General features: G+C 43.6%; 1 protein-coding gene across 1 annotated transcript in view; it reads left to right on the top strand.

The window, feature by feature from the left end:
• Positions 1-17,135, top strand: part of LOC115603280 (leucine-rich repeat and fibronectin type III domain-containing protein 1-like protein) — a 45,047-nt gene that overhangs the window by 16,783 nt on the left and 11,129 nt on the right. Inside the window, exon 2 of the mRNA XM_030475049.1 lies at positions 15,215-16,609. Coding sequence (XP_030330909.1) covers positions 15,234-16,609 — 1,376 coding nt within the window. The 5' untranslated portion in view covers positions 15,215-15,233. The remainder of the gene's footprint in view (positions 1-15,214; positions 16,610-17,135) is intronic.

Raw genomic sequence — 17,135 nt, 5'->3', positions numbered from 1 at the left:
ATGTATTAGTGCAAAGTATTGAGTATGACTCTTGGAAAGGAAATCACCTTTACCGCTGCTTCATTCCTCTGTAATCTTCTCTCGCTGTGGACCTCAAACCCAGTATGTTTTGCTCAAGCTCTTATGAACTCATCTGAAACATTTCACTTCTCTTGCTGGCAGACACAGGATTTGTTTTGTGTGAGTTCTCTTGCTTCGTTTTAATCCTTCTAATAGAATTAGAGTCTTTGGTCCTTGGATCTACAAAGCCGTTACAAGCCTAATGACAGTGTGTGTAGCCTATGCATCTTGTGAATCCCCCCTTAACAAATACAAGTAGTGGATAGCAGAGACCAATTTTGACAGCAGACGTCAAAATTAAATGGATCTTTCAAAACTCAGTAGAGAGAATGTGCAGATGACTTGCCTGTGCTCTTGGAACCCTAAGGATAAATTCCATTCTGTTATCAGCAGATAACTCTTTCCCCCAGGCATCATCTTGGGAATAACCATAATTTCCTAAAAGGTGACTTGCATTTTAAAATGATGAACAACTATGATTTTTGAGCTGGTGGTAGTAAGGTGAAGTTTCAGTGAGTCAAGCTGAGGTGCAATATACTCCCCTCTCCACAAGCCATTGAGACAGGATGGCACAGTTGTGCTCCAGCACCTCCATCGTTGCCATCATCGAAACTCATATTAGTCTTGTCGCCCAAAGTAGATGTGGAGAAGTTGGTCTATTAAGGCATAGAATCATAGAACGGTTTGGGTTGGAAAGGACCTTAAGATCACCCAGTTCCAACCCCCTGCCATGGGCAGGGACATCTCACAATAGACTATTGTCACCCAAGGCTCTGTCCAACCTGGCCTTGAACACTGCCAGAGATGGAGCAGTCACACTTCTTTGGGCAACCCGGGCCAGTGCCTCACCACCCTCACAGGGAAGAACTTCTTCCTTATATTCAACCTGAACTTCCCCTGTTTCAGTTTGAACCCATCACCCCTTGTCCTATTGCTACAGTCCCTGATGAAGAGTCCCTCTCCAGCATTCTTGTAGCCCCCTTCAGACACTGGAACCTGCTCTGAGGTCTCCACGCAGCTGCTATTCTCCAGGCTGAACAGCCCGATGTTCTCAGCCTGTCTTCGTACAGGAGGTGCTCCAGCCCCTGCTCATCCTTGTGGCCTCCTCTGGACTTGCTCCAACAGCTCCATGTCCTTCCTATGCTGAGGACACCAGCACTGCACACACTGCTCCAAGTGGGGTCTCACCAGAGCAGAGGGGCAGGGTCACCTCCTTGGACCTGCTGCTCACTTTCCTTTTGATGCATCCCAGGACACGGTGGGTTTTCTGGCTTTTTGCTTTGTACGTGATTTCCTTCTCTTTATTTCTAATGGTCAAACCAAGCAATGAGGTGATGCCATCGATTTATTTCTGTTTTTCAGGAGCCTGCCTTCTTTTTCATGTTGTCCTGGTCTTATTTGTTCTTCTGAGTCTTGGGCTTTAAATTGTACTGCTGCCGTTCTCAACTCAGTCCACCCACTGCAGTTATTGGCTTCCTCAGCAAGGCAATTACACTGTCTATCTGACTGCAGAAAGGCCTTATCTGAAATTTTCCCCATTCACATCTATCAGGAGATTTGAGACTGACAGGGTTGGGGTTTTTTTAAGGAGTTTTGGAATTTTTTGCCATTTCTGAGCTTTTCTGTGCCTGTAGCTTATGTTGCCATCTAGCTGTCGAGTTGTGAGAACCCTTTTCTGGGTCCGCTTAATGGTGAACAGCCAAAGTTATATGGCAATTAAAGTATTCTTTCTATTATAAATAGAAATAATACATATAAATGTATTATATATGAATATAAGTATCTATGCAGTTAAAATATACCAGCTGTTCAGTGCGAAGGAGCTGCAGTATGGACCAAAGTAAGGTCCAAATTGTGACTCTCACTGGTGATGATCCCCAGCACTGGCATCTTGACACTAACCTTGCACTGAACTTGCGTTAGTAGTAAAAATCTAATCCAAAGCAAGAGATGAAAAGCACAAAATCCTCAATGCTGAAGTCATTGCAGGAGGCTGCTGGCATGTTTTGAGGATGAAAATGTCTTCTCTTTTTCTCCTGGGAGTGTTTTTGTTGTCTTGACACCTCCTGCCCAAGAAAACAGAAAGACCAATGCATGTGCATGTGTTAGACACTGCAAAGGAATTGAATAACGAATAATTCCATTTATTATTGATAACTTAGTCCAGTTTGGGATAAATGATTCACTACAATGGACTTAAGTGTATAGGTTGTTTCAATAAACCACCAGCAAAAGGACTATCTTGGTGCTGTCTCTGAACCATCCTCTTAAAAACCTGCAATTCTACACAATGTGGAGCATCCTACAGAGTCTTAATGAAAAAAGATAAGTTTTTGCATGCTTAGTGACTCTGGTCAGGTTTGGTACCTGCAGGTCACATATCCCATCTTATATATAGATAACATATATAAGGTATAATACTATATAATATATATTAGATATATATCTACAAGCTTCACACTGGCAGTGTTTGCAGAAGTACTGTGTAGTTCTTTGGACTTCCATTTCAAAGCAAGATGGATCAAGGAGGAATTAATTATATGAGAGAAAAAGATAACAGGCTTTGTTAGGCTTATTCCTGAATGGATGCCCAGAATTTACTGCACTTGGCTATTTTAACTTGCTGCCACTGCTGCTTTTCTGACCCCTCGGGAGTGGGCATTGCTTCAATTCCTGGTTCTTCAGTTAAGTCTCAGCTATTGTGCGTGTTTGTCACTCCTAATGCATTTCGTATTACTTCTGCTCTGCAGAGAGGGTTAGGAGTGGTTTTTAGAGAATGAGGAGTGGGTTTTAGGGGGTTAGGAATGGGTTTTAGAGAGTTAGAAGTGGTTTTTTAGAGAGTTAGAAGTGGTTTTTAGAGGGCTAGGAGTGGTTTTAGGGGCTTAGGAGTGGTTTTGGGGAAGGGACGTAGCCTCCAAGCCCACAGAGCATTTAAGATGAATTCATCAGTTGCTTTTTTGTTAGACAACCCCCTTGAGAACATTAAGGAAATGTAGTTAGAAACCTGTGAAAAAGCTTCAAGTTTTGAGGTCGCCAAAGTAAGGAGAGTGTTGGATGGGATTTCATGTCTAACGTCTGCTAAACCACACTTATCTGGACTAGCACAACAGAATTCTACAAGGATATAGTAAAAAGAGGCTGGAGCTTTCAGATTGTGATCTCCCAGCAGTGAGCAGCTTGGATTTCCATACCGCTTTTCACAAAGCGGAACATCTCAGAGTGCTTTGCAAAGCATTTAATTACTGGGAATGCTGACGCTGCGCTTCTCTGGCCTAACATTAAAAGCAGTCTGAGCAATAACAATATTCTTTGTTTGAAGTAGTCACGTTTGGAAGCCTTTCAGCTTTCAAGACTAATCTGAGGCTTCTGGAAGGTCAAAATATCCCAGAGACATCCATAGTTGCGTTCAACCATCCCCTTGCATACCTCAGCCTGCAGAAGCTATTTTAACTAGGGGAGGAATGTTATGATGACATCTGCTTTTAACAGCCAGTCTCTGAAGTGCTAAAACATTGCTGCAGGAAAGGGGTTTGTGTTGTGTGAGATTTTCTCTTTTATGCTTTCCAGTGGGAGGATGAAGAAAATGTGGTGGTGTAAATACAGAAGTTTGTGCTCAAAAGAACCCTATACAAAGCATTGTGCTTCCACAGGAAAGAGAAACCTTTATTCAGCATTGGAATCATAGCATAGTTGGGGTTGGAAGGGACCTTTGAAGGCCATCCAGTCCTTGCAGTGAACAGGGACATCTTCAACTAGGTCAGATTGCTCAGACCCTGTCCAACCTGGACTTGAATGTTTCCAGGAATGGGGCATCTATCCCCTCTCTGGGCAACCCGTGCCAGTGTTTTACCACCCTGATTGTAACAAACTTCCTTGTATCTAGTCTGAATCTTTCCTTTTAGTTTAAAACCATCACCCCTTGTCCTGTTGCTACAGGCCCTGCTCAAAAGTCTGTCCTCACCTTTCTTATAAGCCCCCTTTAAGTATTGAAAGGCTGCCATAAGGTTTCCCCAGAGCCTTCTCTTCTCCAGGTCTTCTTTTTAGTTCCTCTGGACCCACTCCAACAGGTCCATGTCTTTTCTGTACTGAGATCCTACTCATCTGCATGCAGAATACAGTCAAGAGGGGTTGAGGATCTCCCTGGAGAAGGCGGAGGGACTGAGCAGAGGGTCTTGTTTGCTTTAATTCAGTGGGTTGTAAGAGCTGGTGTGCTGCCATAGGGTATGTCATGGTGGCAAGAGCAGTGTGGAGAGGTTTCCTATGATAGATGAGGATTTGAAAATGAAAGCCAACACTTGTCGGGAATGGTTCAGGCACAGCCGATCCTTCCCATGCATAAAATGAGGCCTTGAGAGTTAAATATTGATGGGGAAAGGAAGGGAGTGCCACGAGAGCTGTACAGCAGCATACTTAATGGTTGCGAGCTGGCATACCTGCTCTGTGTTATGTGGAGGGCAGAAAAGTACTTCCCACCAACCCCAATTCTTTGTGTGTGGGAATTGTGCTAAATAATGGTGCCTGTGGAGCTGGAATCCCTTTTGCTTGCCAGATGCTGGAGCAAAAAACAGCTTTCTGGTGCTTGTGAAGTCCTTGTGTGCTGGACAATTCCAACTAGTTTTCTATTTCTAATATTAATTCACATATACCATACTTTTTTGGGAGAATGAGGGTGGTGAGACCCTTATTCAATATGAATAGTGGTGCATGCTTTTGCCCTGAACCACTAGCTCCTTTTCCTCTTGAATTAGGGAAGTTTAGTGTTGGAAATCATTGTGTATGGTATCTTTTAATGTTCTGGATTTTCTTGGTGGTGTTGACTCTCTGTTGCAGTTTAACTGGCATAAAGTGTTTGGATTTGGAGAAGCTGAGGTTCTCAATGACTTCTTTGCCTCAATCTTTACCAGCAAGTGCTCTGGCCATGCCACTCAAAAAGACATTTGGGAAAGTGAAGGCCTTAAGCCCACTGTGGGAGAGGATGAGATTCAAGATCATCTAAGGAACCTGGATGTGCACAGATCCTTGGGACCTGATTAAATTCACCCTTGGCGGGGTTGGAACTGGATGATCTTAAGCTCCTTTCCATCCCAAACCAGTCTGTGATTCTATAAATGAGAATACTTCGATGTGCTTATTGATGTGCAACATAAACAGGTCGAAGGTGTACCTAGTACTGATTTCTAGGAAAGAACCTGGTGCTGTTAAGCAAGAGGCGCTCTCCACTTCTTTTTGTAGTCACACGCTTGCCCTGAGAGAAGGAAAAGGAATATGGTGTGTTCAGAAAAAGCCAAAACCAACACCCTCCCCATGTTTGGATGCAAACACTTGTAAACCGCATTGAGCCAGGCTCACTGAGCACTGATTAAACATTCACTGGAGATGCTCAGCAGTGCATTTCTTAGTTCTAAAAATACTCTGTCTCCAAGCGCTGTCATTTAAGGAATTTCTCCAGTGGGGAAAAGGATATTCCTTTTAGCTACAGCAGAGCTCTGCAGAAACGGCCTCTGTGGATGGTCGGGGATTAACCAACTCTAATCCGTGCTGCTGTGAAGAGCTGAGATTGCAGAGTCGGAGCAAGCGTGTTTCAGTTGGGATTTCCTAGCCCTGTTCTGAAATGGGAACCTTTTGAGTTGTTTCTTATTGCCCGGGTCCTAAAGACAAACTGCCTCATCCTGAGGAGGCTGCAGAAATCAAGATAAACTACAAAACCAGAGGTGTAATAGTCTGCCTTCCCTGACAGCTCCTGCAGTGCCTGTTATGCATATGAGGAGCAAGAAGACATTCTGTAGCTTTAAAATCCATATAAAATAGTTTAAAACCCCAACAACTAACAAAATACCCCCACCCCCCAACAACCCTCCAAACCTAAACCAGAGGCTTTGTTGTTTAAACCCTTTCCCCTCCTTTGTCATATTTAACTCTAGTAATAAGCAAAGCTCTAGAGGCTTAGAGATTCTTGGGGTTGGTTTGTCTCTTTAGACAACCTTTATCTCCTGTGAGATAAAGTCAGGTTTAAGATTAATACTTTATCAGTCCTTTTTGGCAGCTCTGGAGTAAATTTTGTATTTTAGTTATATATATATTATATTTATTATAATTATTATATATATATATAAAAATTTTTTTCCTCCTGGTTTGTGATGTTATTGTAGGGCTCCATTGTTATCTTATTGTATTTGTAGGGTACAACCCATCTCCCTGTCTGGCAATCTCAACTTTTACATACCTCACTCTCCACTTTGATCCTTTTCTATAGGATTAGGAGCATTTCACAAATGAGGTGCTTTTGAGTGGCCAAGAGGGAGTTGCTTTTTCTAGCCAGTATTGGGTTTTGTCTCCTCCATAGCAGATGCGTGTATGATTATAGATTTGTTCCTTTTCTGTTGAAGGCTGCCAAACGTCTGTCCATCTCTCTTGCCAAAGCAGTTGACTCTTCCTGTGTAGGAAGACTGTAAAAAAAACCCCCAACAAAACCCCACCACCGCCAACTCCTAATTCTGATCTTCAGCTGCAATCAGTGCTGGAGCGGAGGGATGCCTAGTTCTCAGGTCAATTCATTGTGATAGAGAAAAATGATCTATTTTGCGGTATAGGGGTCAGCTGCATGGGATTCATATTGCAGAAAGAGTAGCCTTTTAAGCATGTTTTTTGGCAGATTATTGTCTAAAAAAATATTTAACATTTATTTCTGAAGGGAATGGTGGTAATTCTTGATGTTCTGGTTTTTTTACAGCCTTTGAGGAGCTCGATTATTTTGTTTTCCTCCCACAAACACTTCTGAATCCTTTATCTGCAAAGGTCAAAGTGAAGCTTAACATGCCTGGTTCTTTTCTTTCCCCAGTCTGCTGGATCTTGTGTGTTTTGAATAAGAATGTCAGTCTTGGTTAACTCTTGGCCTCCTTTTTGTCCTTCAGAGGCGGCGTATCAACTTTGCACTGGCCATGCTTTGGCCACTGCCAAATGCAGCATAAGCTGGACTAAAACTCATGCACACCACCACGTGCTGTGGTCCATGAGCTGCCTTCTTGAAGGTTTTGGGTTGATACGGATGTCTGAAGTGTGTATTGTCTCAATTAATGTTTTGATCTAATATGTCTAATATATCTAATACCTCACAGCAGCCTTCCGGTATCTGAAGGGGGCCTACAAGGATGCTGGGGAGGGACTCTTCATTAGGGGCTCTTCATTAGGGACTGTAGGACAAGGGGTAATGGGTTAAAACTTAAATAGGGGAAGTTTAGGTTAGACGTAAGGAAGAAGTTCTTTACTGTGAGGGTGGTGAGACACTGGAGTGGGTTGCCTAAGGATATTGTGAATGCTCCATCCCTGGCAGTGTTCAAGGCCAGGCTGGATGGAGTCTTGGGTGACATGGTTTAGTGCGAGGTGTTCCTACTCATGGCAGGGTGTTGGAACTAGATGATCTTCAGGTTCTTTCCAACCCAAACCATTCTATGATTCTATTCTATGTCATCTTAGAATATACACCCAGCAAGCTCCATTTGGATCAGATTGCTTCTCTGCACACCTTTGCTTGGCTGCAATAATTGTATATCTGCAGCATAAATATGCTTCCTGAAGACCATCCTAGTTAGTAAAGCAAATTAAGAATGGTGGTAGAGCCTGTTGAGTAAGTTCCACGTGTAGCATGAACTGATTAATAATCACACTGGATAGTGAATGGTCTCTATAGCTTTAAGTTAATAAAGGAGAATACTCCATCTTTTCCTTGCATGGTGCAGTTATCTGGTGAGATGCACTTAAATGCATTAAATCAGGGAAGGCAGTAGAGAGAGATCCTGCTTCAAAGCTAATAGAAGCTATTGTTAGCCAGAAGGAAAGGAACACACAATAAGCTTGGCACAATTGTTCTGCACAATTACAACTCAAAAAGTCATCATAAAGCCGTCGTTAATCTTGAGGCCGGGGGGTTTCTAAGCCTCTTTGGAAACTGCTTCATGCTGGGCAAGGGTACATAGCTTTGTGATATGGGTTCATTACTTTGTGCAGCATATGGCACAGACTGGCATTTTTCTTTTCTCCCAGCTCTGCTGTGGATTTAAGTCCCAGCACAAGGTAGAGGTGATGGGAAATGCTGAATAAATCATAGAATGGTTGGGGTCAAAAGCACCTTAAAGATCACCTAATTCCAACCCCTCTGCCACAGACAGGGACAAGTTCCACTAGACCACGTTTCTCCAAGCCCCATCCAGCCTGGCCTTGAACACTGTCAGGGATGGGGCAGCTACAGATTCTCCATTCAACCCATTCCAGTGTCCCACCACCCTCACAGGGAAGAGCTTCTGCCTGAGATCTCATCTCAATCTCCCCTCTGGCAGGCTAAAGCCATTCCCCTTGTTCTGTCCCTCCATCCCTTGTCCAAAGCCCCTCTCCAGGTTTCCTGTAGCCCCTTTAGGCACTGGAGCTGCTCTAAGGTCTTTTCTTAAGGAGTCTTCTCTTCTCCAGGCTGCCCCAGCCCAGCTCTCTCAGCCTGGCTCCAGAGCAGAGCTGCTCCAGCCCTCGCAGCATCTCTGTGGCCTCCTTTGGACTCGCTCCAACAGCTCCACGTCCCTCTTCTGTTGTTGCCCCAGAGCTGGATGCAGGAGGGGGTGTGTCTCAATACCTACCCCTGAGGAACACCTGAATGTTGTGCTTGCATTGCAAAAGCAGAGCCCTGTGGTGCAGTGATTGCGTCTTGTTGGTCATTCTCTATCCTGCCTTTTTTGCTCTGCTATTTGCAGGCAGTGGGTTGCCTCTTTGTGACAGTAGTAGAGCTTGTGGGGCTACCAAAATGATTTGGAATTTTGGATGCTGCTTTGATAAACTATGACATGGTTTTCCTAAAGCAGAAAAAGAAGGTTTGAGTGGTAAAAACCAAGCAGTTCTCTACTGATAATTTAACTAAGTTTGATAGTAAATGTGACAATGGCTTAACAAGATTCACTGGCAAGGTACACTTGATTATGTACTGCAAAGAGGATGGGGTGAAGCAAAACTGTCAGGACACCCTCCTATTAAGTTGTGAGGAAAAGGACCTCTTTGCATTTTAAACTCTTTCTCAGAGGATGTTTAGCTGTGACTGGATCCAGACTTAGTCCAGCCTTGGTCAACAGTTTGTCTAAAGGATTATATGTACACAATCAATCCTTTATATCACTTAAGTAAGATTTAAAAGTTTCAGCATGCTATTAATCAATTACCAAGGATTTGTTACTGCAAGGATTCTCTCAACCTTGAGGAGTAACCTTGAGGTATCTCTACTCAAGGGAAGATCCTGGTGTGCTGCTGTGCAGGAGAGCCCAATGGGCCCTGGGCTGTCCGCTGTTCATGGAGTAAGAAGATTGACTTACAGTCATATTTGCTTACCAACTGTGTTTCAGTTCATGCTCAACTAGCCTGTTAAGCAAGACTTATAGCCCTTACCTATTGTATTCCTATCTGTCTCCTCAAAGTCTAACTACAGCCAGATACAGCCATCACAACCATCACTGGTGGCTATTTATTAAGCAGAAAAATTGGGAAGGGAGAAGCATATTGCCACAGGGTCATGCCTAAGCCCTGTCCCAAAATGAGGTGTTCAGGGGAACATGCCTCCCTTTTACGTGATACCCTTTCTAAGTGCTGCTGCCTTAGAAGTGCTAAAGCTGTCAGAGATAAAGGCAGTTACACGCTCTTGAGAAATGAAACAGCAAATGAGAGGGAAAGCAAGGAGGTATCAGTGCCAGTTTTCAGCAAGAGACTTCCCAGTGCCTAACAATGTCTTTCAGTGATGCATTGCAGAGATCAGCTGATAAAGCATGCTTTGCTGGCCTACAGAAGAGTTTTTCCATCCCAGTAGACTCAAGTATACTTCTGTCAGTGCCAGCAACAAATGACTTCTTCAGATGCATTAACACTAAACCAACGTGTACGTTCCCATTAATTCCTCAAATGCAAATGAGCAAGACTTCAGTTTAAGTGAATTTTGCTTAAAATGCCTCTTTTAAAGACGTTTTTTCTTGCCTTTTAAGCAAAGGCATTTATTTCAAGTCTTGCTGAAGCAGTTGAAAGCAGCCTCCTTGTTGTTAAGGGACTAAATTTTGGGCACTCACAAAGGGCTAACTTGATTTCTTTTGTACTGTTTAAAGAGGAAAGGAATTGCATAAGGATAAATAAATAAATACTCTTGGTGTTATGCTGATCTCGACTCCCTAACACAGAGTTAGAAAGAGTTAGCACAGAGGAGAGTGATTATCTTTACAATGGTTGCATTGAAATCCATTGCTCAGTGACTAATCTTCAACGTGCTAAGCACAACCACAGGGAAGAAGGGAAGTTTGAGAAGAATGAAGCATTTCTCTGTAGAAAGAGACTATTTTTCTATGCAACCCACTTCATATTGAACCAAAGGTGATTTTCATCTGAATATTATTCTTTTGTTAACGTACTGTCTACAAATACTATCATTTCTTTGTCAGAGTAATGACATACCTGCCTGCATACATACTGAGCATGCAATTTTATGCTTGTTAGACTTTGAATGGTGGGAACGGTGGTGGCATGGGATTTGTAATGAAATTATTGTCTGCCAGCCTTGTTAGAAGTGTCATTAGCTGTCAGCAATTGTAAAACATTTGGGGCTGGTTAAAGCCTGGAGTTGGTAACACTTAGTGTTGAGCATCTCGTAGCAAATGCCTAAAGTAATGCTTCGTTACTTGGTGTTTTGCTTCATAAAATCCTGGCTTTTCCCCCTTCCAGTGACTTGAGAGAGAAGAGCTGATGCATAATGATTCCTGTTTAAGAAGACAGCATCATGGCACCTAGTATGAAGCCAACATTGCTTCAACAGTGACTCAAAGCAAAGAACGTGAGTCATTTGGAGCACCTCCTACAGCTGGCCCTTATGCTCATTGCAGTGGATTCCCTCCCATGCAGGCTTGGCCCACAGACAGCACTGTCTGGATTGAGGTCACAGTTCACATGGGATGGATGCCGTGATGGCATTTTAAGAGGATGCTGGGAATTGCTGAGGAATGCTTTCTCAGGAATGCAGCAGATGGCACTGGGAGAAGTAGATGTTGTTCTCTTTACAGCAGCAATGGCAGTTTATAGTGTCTGTGATGCAAAACATGACTGGTGCTTAGGGACATGGTTTAGTGGTGGCCTTGGCAGTGGACTCGATGATCGTAAAGTTCTTTTCCAACCTAAATGATTCTGTGGTTCTCTGGGATTCTTAATGCCACTGAAGGAGCCTGCAAATAAGGTCAACATTTCTTGTGTTCCCTGCTCAATCCCTCATAGTATGGTTTGGGGTGTCAATCTTCTACAGATGGTTCCATGCAGTTTCCTTGATGTTGCAGCTGAATATATCTCCAAATAACATCAAGTCGTATAATGACTGTGGTCTGGTTAGGGTCAGTTAATAGTCTGTACCAATCACAAGAATGGGATCTGCAGAAGTGGCTTCAGAAAGTAGTAGTATGTGGGGAGCAATTGCTGTAGTGTGTGTGGTGGGTTTTAGGGGGGTTTGTTTAGTTTGCATTTCAGTAGTGTGATGTTATCTGCAATATGAATGCTTACACCAGTAGTAAGCAAGTAAAGCCCAACTGCTTTATCCCGGAGCAGTTTCCTACTGGGCATCGCGTGCCGTGGCGGTGTACAACCGGAGCTGCACACCCAGTATTTCATTTTACAACCCTGTGCACTGCCACTTCCAATTGTGATGCTAAAGCTCTTTCCTATGCAGGAGGCTTTACTAACTCATAAAATTAGTATATAATTCTGCAGAGAAAACTGCCATTTTTCCAAGGATTTCCCCTAAATTTGCCTTCTAGCTTTGAACTCAGAAGGGTTTTCGCAGCCCTGCTATTAAAGCTCATGTAGGAGCTGTGCAATTGAGGGACTGCCACAGCAGGTGGATCCCCAGCTAATAGCAACTGTGATTCTGCTCCTTGAGGCGCTGGGAAAGGGCTGCCTTGTCCTTTTCTACACCACCAAATGCCTCACTCTGAGGTATACAAATAAGTGTCAAACATATGAGGGTTCATGAATCGGCACTGGAAAGGAAGAAGAATTGATAGAGGACTTAGTGCAATGACATTGGTCCTTTTGAGTAGCTTGCGGAAGGTCTAAGCATGATCAAAACCCCCCAGTTAATATGTCAGCCCTTTAAGTGTGGTTTGGTGAAGAGCAAATGCATTTGTTTCGTGCAGAGAAAGTGGGTGAGTTCTAATGGTTTGAAGACTCGTCTGACATTCAAAGACTTGAGTAAGAAATTCCTAATGATTGGAGTTTTTGTTGCTTCCTTCTTCTCCCACCTTTCTCACACCTGACATTCTCTTCACCTCCTGCCACTGCTTGTTTCCACTCTTTCATTTCCACTACTTGAAAAGAATCTTTGAGTCCTTAAACAGCATAATAGAGCTGCCTCAACATATTTCCTCATATTTATGAGAAGTGTGTACCTTTTTAGTGGCAACACTAAGTCCTTTGGGGTTGCTAAGCTGTAGGAAAATGCTGCTCCAGCAGTCTTGATCACTAAGGAAAGATCATCCAAGAAGTGCCATGAAACTGAAGTGTTGGGACCGTTTCTTCTTGTACCCAAGACTGGAGTCAGATAAGCTTTTGCAGTGAGGTGTAGAATACGTGGTTTGAAATCTCTGTACAACGTTCTCTCTAGGTGTGTTTGGCATAGATTGGTGCAGGGGATTGTTACTCACCGGGTGCAGGACTTTGGTGACCTGTAGCCAGATCATATAGCGCAGCACAGTTTGCATTGTGCAGCTTGTAAACGTAAATGTGGAAGGTCATGGGAGTGATCTTGGGCATGTTTTGTGCAGGTTTAGCTGAAGCACTCATGGGGCAGTTATAATGCTTTTCAATGGTTGCACATCCCTCTCGAAAGCTGCCTTGTGATGGAGGAAAGTGGCTATCACTTCTACATGACACTGGTGTAAGTAGAATCATAGGATCATCATAGAATATTTAGGTTGGAAAGGACCATTCAAGTCACCTAACACAACCCCCTGCCATGGGCAGGGACAAGTTCCACTAGAGCAGGTTGCTCCAAGCCCCATCCAACCTGCCAGGGGTGGGGCAGCCATGGCTTTTGCATTCAAACCATTCCAGTGTTCCACCACCCTCACAGGGAAGAACTTCTGCCTGAGATCTCATCTCAATCTCCCCTCTGGCAGGTTAAAGCCATTCCCCCTTGTCCTGTCCCTCTATCCCTTGTCCAAAGCCTCTCTTCAGGTTTCCTGTAGCCCCTTTAGGCACCAGAGCTGCTCTAAGGTCTTCTCTTCAGGAGCCTTCTCTTCTCCAGGCTGACCCAGCCCAGCTCTCTCAGCCTGGCTCCAGAGCAGAGCCACTCCAGCCCTCGCAGCATCTCTGTAGCCTCCTTTGGACTCACTCCACCAGGTCCATGTCCCTCCTGTGCTGAGGACTCCAGAGCAGGACTCCTGGTGGGATCTCACCAGGGCAGAGTAGAGTGGGAGAATCCCCACCTTGACCCGCTGCCCACAAGTAGGGGATGAAAACTCAGTGCTAAGAATTCCATTTCAAAGTTCTTTGTCTGAGGGCTGTTGAGTTGGTTGTATTTCATGCAGCTGCTGTGAAGCTATAAATTTGATCTACCCAGACTAAGGTTCACATTCTGCAACTGTGATACTGTAAATCTGTATCTTATAGACCTGTTGCTGTGTAAATGGGCTCTAGCTCATGGAAATCATTAAAATCAACCAAACCAACTCACAAATCAAACCCAAAACCAAACATACCATATGAATCTGCTGACTTAAAGCAAATTGTGCCCTTGTAATCAAAGGCTTTGGTAAGTCTCTCTCACAGGTAGCTGACTCAGCAGATGATGCTGTTGTCTCCGACTCTGTGCTTAACTGAGCATGTCTTATGTTGCATTTCTTGTTCTTAATGTAGTTGGTTATTCTTACACTGCATTTGTTCACCCTATGAAGAAATTGCCCTATGAAACTATCTTTAACCAGCTGTGATTTCTGGTGTGCTGGAACTTATATGTCAAATAAAACTATATGTGCTCTGCTGCAGAAACCCACTACCCTTCCTTTTGGAGTAGGATTTGCCAACTGGAGTTTGGAATTGGGTTGTTCCAGGACGCTCGTATGAAACACATACTTTCTTTACATTACCGGCTGAGAGTTTCAGCTCTCATGGTTGCTTGAGTCACCACACTTAATGCTTAGCAATTTTCCAGCAAGCTGGAGGTAAAGCAGAAATAAAAGTCTATCTTTGCTATAGCAGGCAAAGCGCTTCAGATACAGTGGGAAATAACTTGGCAGACACAAGATCTCACAGAGGTAATTTCATTGATGAAGACCATGTGTAATTATGGCATTTATTTTACTAAAGCTGTTACCTGTGCTACATAGAAAAACCCCCACATCTCTGCTTAAACACAACCTTAGAAATGCCTTTAAAGGTATTTCTCCTTCTTATTTGCTGTAGAAGTCTGAGACCTCTGCCACCTCCTGGGGGAGAAATAAACCCTTGTCCTTAAAACATGCATTTCTGCAAAGAGCTCACTCCTCAGAAGGACTTGAACCCAGGACGAGGTCATAGATGAGCTTGAAGGGTAAGCTAAAAAAGCTGTTGGACATCTGTAATGGCAAAAGAAGTGAGGGGAGTATAATCACAAGGTGATGGAGTGATACGTGGGGTGAAATGAGGTTCTGGCCTCAGCAAACAGTTGGATCTGTGTAAAGTTAAGTACCTGGTACTCTGAACCTAAAAACCCCTGTGTATTTATTTGCTTTCCCCTCTCACATTCCTCTCATCAAGTCTCAGCTTCACATCTTGTTTTGTTCCACCTATTAAACTACAACTGTCAACATTGGTGGTTGTGAAGAGCTGCTAGTAAGTAGATAACCCTGTTAGTGCATCCCAGAGCAGCAGTAGTGATGGACTGCTGCCTCACAGTCAACCTAACATGTTGCTGTCAGGAGGAGAGCAGAGCCAAACTAGCACAGAACTTGAAGCTCTTAGCTCTAAAGACAGCCAAGTTAAAATGAGCTGGTAAGTTCACTACTGTCTTTGGAAGGTGTTTCCAGTTTGCACACGTGGACTTGTAATGAAAACTTCAATGTAAACCTATTTCCGAGACCTACTTTAAATATATTTACATGCATTTCTTCTTCTTTTCCCCCTTTAGGTCTGTTATTTTTCTTACGATGGAAAGGCTGGTTGTCTATCTACTGGTTATTAGCACAGCTGTGAAGGCCATGATGTGTCCCAAAAGATGCATGTGCCAAAACCTGTCTCCATCCTTCACAATTCTCTGTACGAAGACAGGGCTTCTCTTTGTGCCCCCCAGTATTGACAGAAGAACAGCAGAACTAAGGTTAATGGATAACTTTATCACTACACTTAGGAGGAAAGATTTTGCAAACATGACTAATCTAATTCACTTGACACTATCAAGGAATACAATAAGTCAAATCATGCCTTATGCATTTTTTGATCTTAAAGGCCTTCACGCCTTACACTTGGATAGTAATAGACTGACTTACATCAATGAAGATCATTTCAAAGGTTTAATTAACCTTCGGCATTTAATACTCAGTAACAACCAATTAAACTATATTTCTCCTGGGTCACTGGATGACTTTATTGAAACAATTGAAGACCTGGATCTGTCCTACAACAATCTTGTTAATGTTCCTTGGGAAACCATTGCCAAACTCTCTAATGTCAATACAATCAGTTTGGATCATAATCTCATTGAGTTTGTGCCAGAGGGAATCTTCTCCAACCTTCACAAACTTGCCCGTCTAGACATGACCTCCAACAAGTTGAAAAAGATCCCTCCTGATCCTTTGTTTTCCAGAATACCTGTGTACACCAAGTCTAAAGGATCTCCACTGTCATCCCTGGTGCTTAGCTTTGGAGGGAATCCCTTGCACTGCAACTGTGAACTCGTGTGGCTGAGACGTCTTACCAGAGAGGATGATCTAGAAACCTGTGCCTCTCCACCAGAACTGATGGGCAAATACTTTTGGTCTATTAAAGAGGAGGAATTTGTCTGTGAACCCCCGATGATAACGCACCGAACCCCCAAACTAACAGCAACAGAAGGCCAAAGCATCTCTTTGAAGTGCAAAGCTGTTGGTGATCCAGATCCCTATGTTCGCTGGATCTCACCCGATGGGAAGCTGGTCTCTAACACATCTAGGACGATTTCTTATGAGAATGGTACTCTTGATATTCTGGTTACTTCTCTGACTGACAAGGGCACATTTACCTGCATAGCATCCAATGCTGCGGGAGAGTCGACAGCTCCAGTCGAGCTCCTTGTTACCCCATACCCTAACCTTGCTAACAGTACCAACTGTGATAAAGACGTGGAGCCTGGCCCCTCAGATATTCTCATCTCTGCCAAGTCAAGCTTTCCAAATGAAACAAAGGCTCAGCAAGAGAAGGTGGTCGTGGTTGCTGAGCTGACATCGTCCTCTGCTCTTATCCAGTGGCCACCTCAGCAACACCTCCCTGGGATTCGGATGTACCAGATTCAGTATAACAGCTCTTCTGATGACATACTAGTGTACAGGTAACCCTAACCCCTGCTCATACCTCTGTGAAGGAGGTAGTGGAAGTAAGGAAAAAGGATAGACTAATTTGACATACTCTGTCTAATGAGAGCTGTCTTGCAAGCAGTAACTATAAAGGAGGGAATGAGAGACAATGGCTGCCTTAGACTTTGCCCATTAAACTCCTGGTGTTGAGGAGTTGCTGATGAGCAATATTTTAGTCGTGAACATTTAAGGGAATTGAGATGGATATTTTGGTTACCTTTCATGCTGATTAAGTGCAATTATGGTATTCAAAAAGATGGGGAAGAGAGAAAAAATCGAGATGCCCAAAGTAGCATTCTGCCTGTATGGATATGCTCTTACCATATTATGCCAAACCTCCAGCCTTATCAGTAGTGGTGTGCTTCCTTTTCATAGAGTCATAGTGTGTCTTGGGTTGGAAAGGACCTTAAGATCATACAGTTCCAACCCCCTGCCATGGACAGAGACACCTTCCACCAGAGCAGGTTGCTCCAAGCCCTGTCCAACCTGGCCTTGAAAAAT

This window comes from Strigops habroptila, unplaced genomic scaffold (assembly GCF_004027225.2).
Source record: "Strigops habroptila isolate Jane unplaced genomic scaffold, bStrHab1.2.pri NW_022045628.1_ctg1, whole genome shotgun sequence".
Lineage (NCBI taxonomy): Eukaryota > Metazoa > Chordata > Aves > Psittaciformes > Psittacidae > Strigops > Strigops habroptila.
This window is presented reverse-complemented; position numbering and strand designations above follow the sequence as displayed.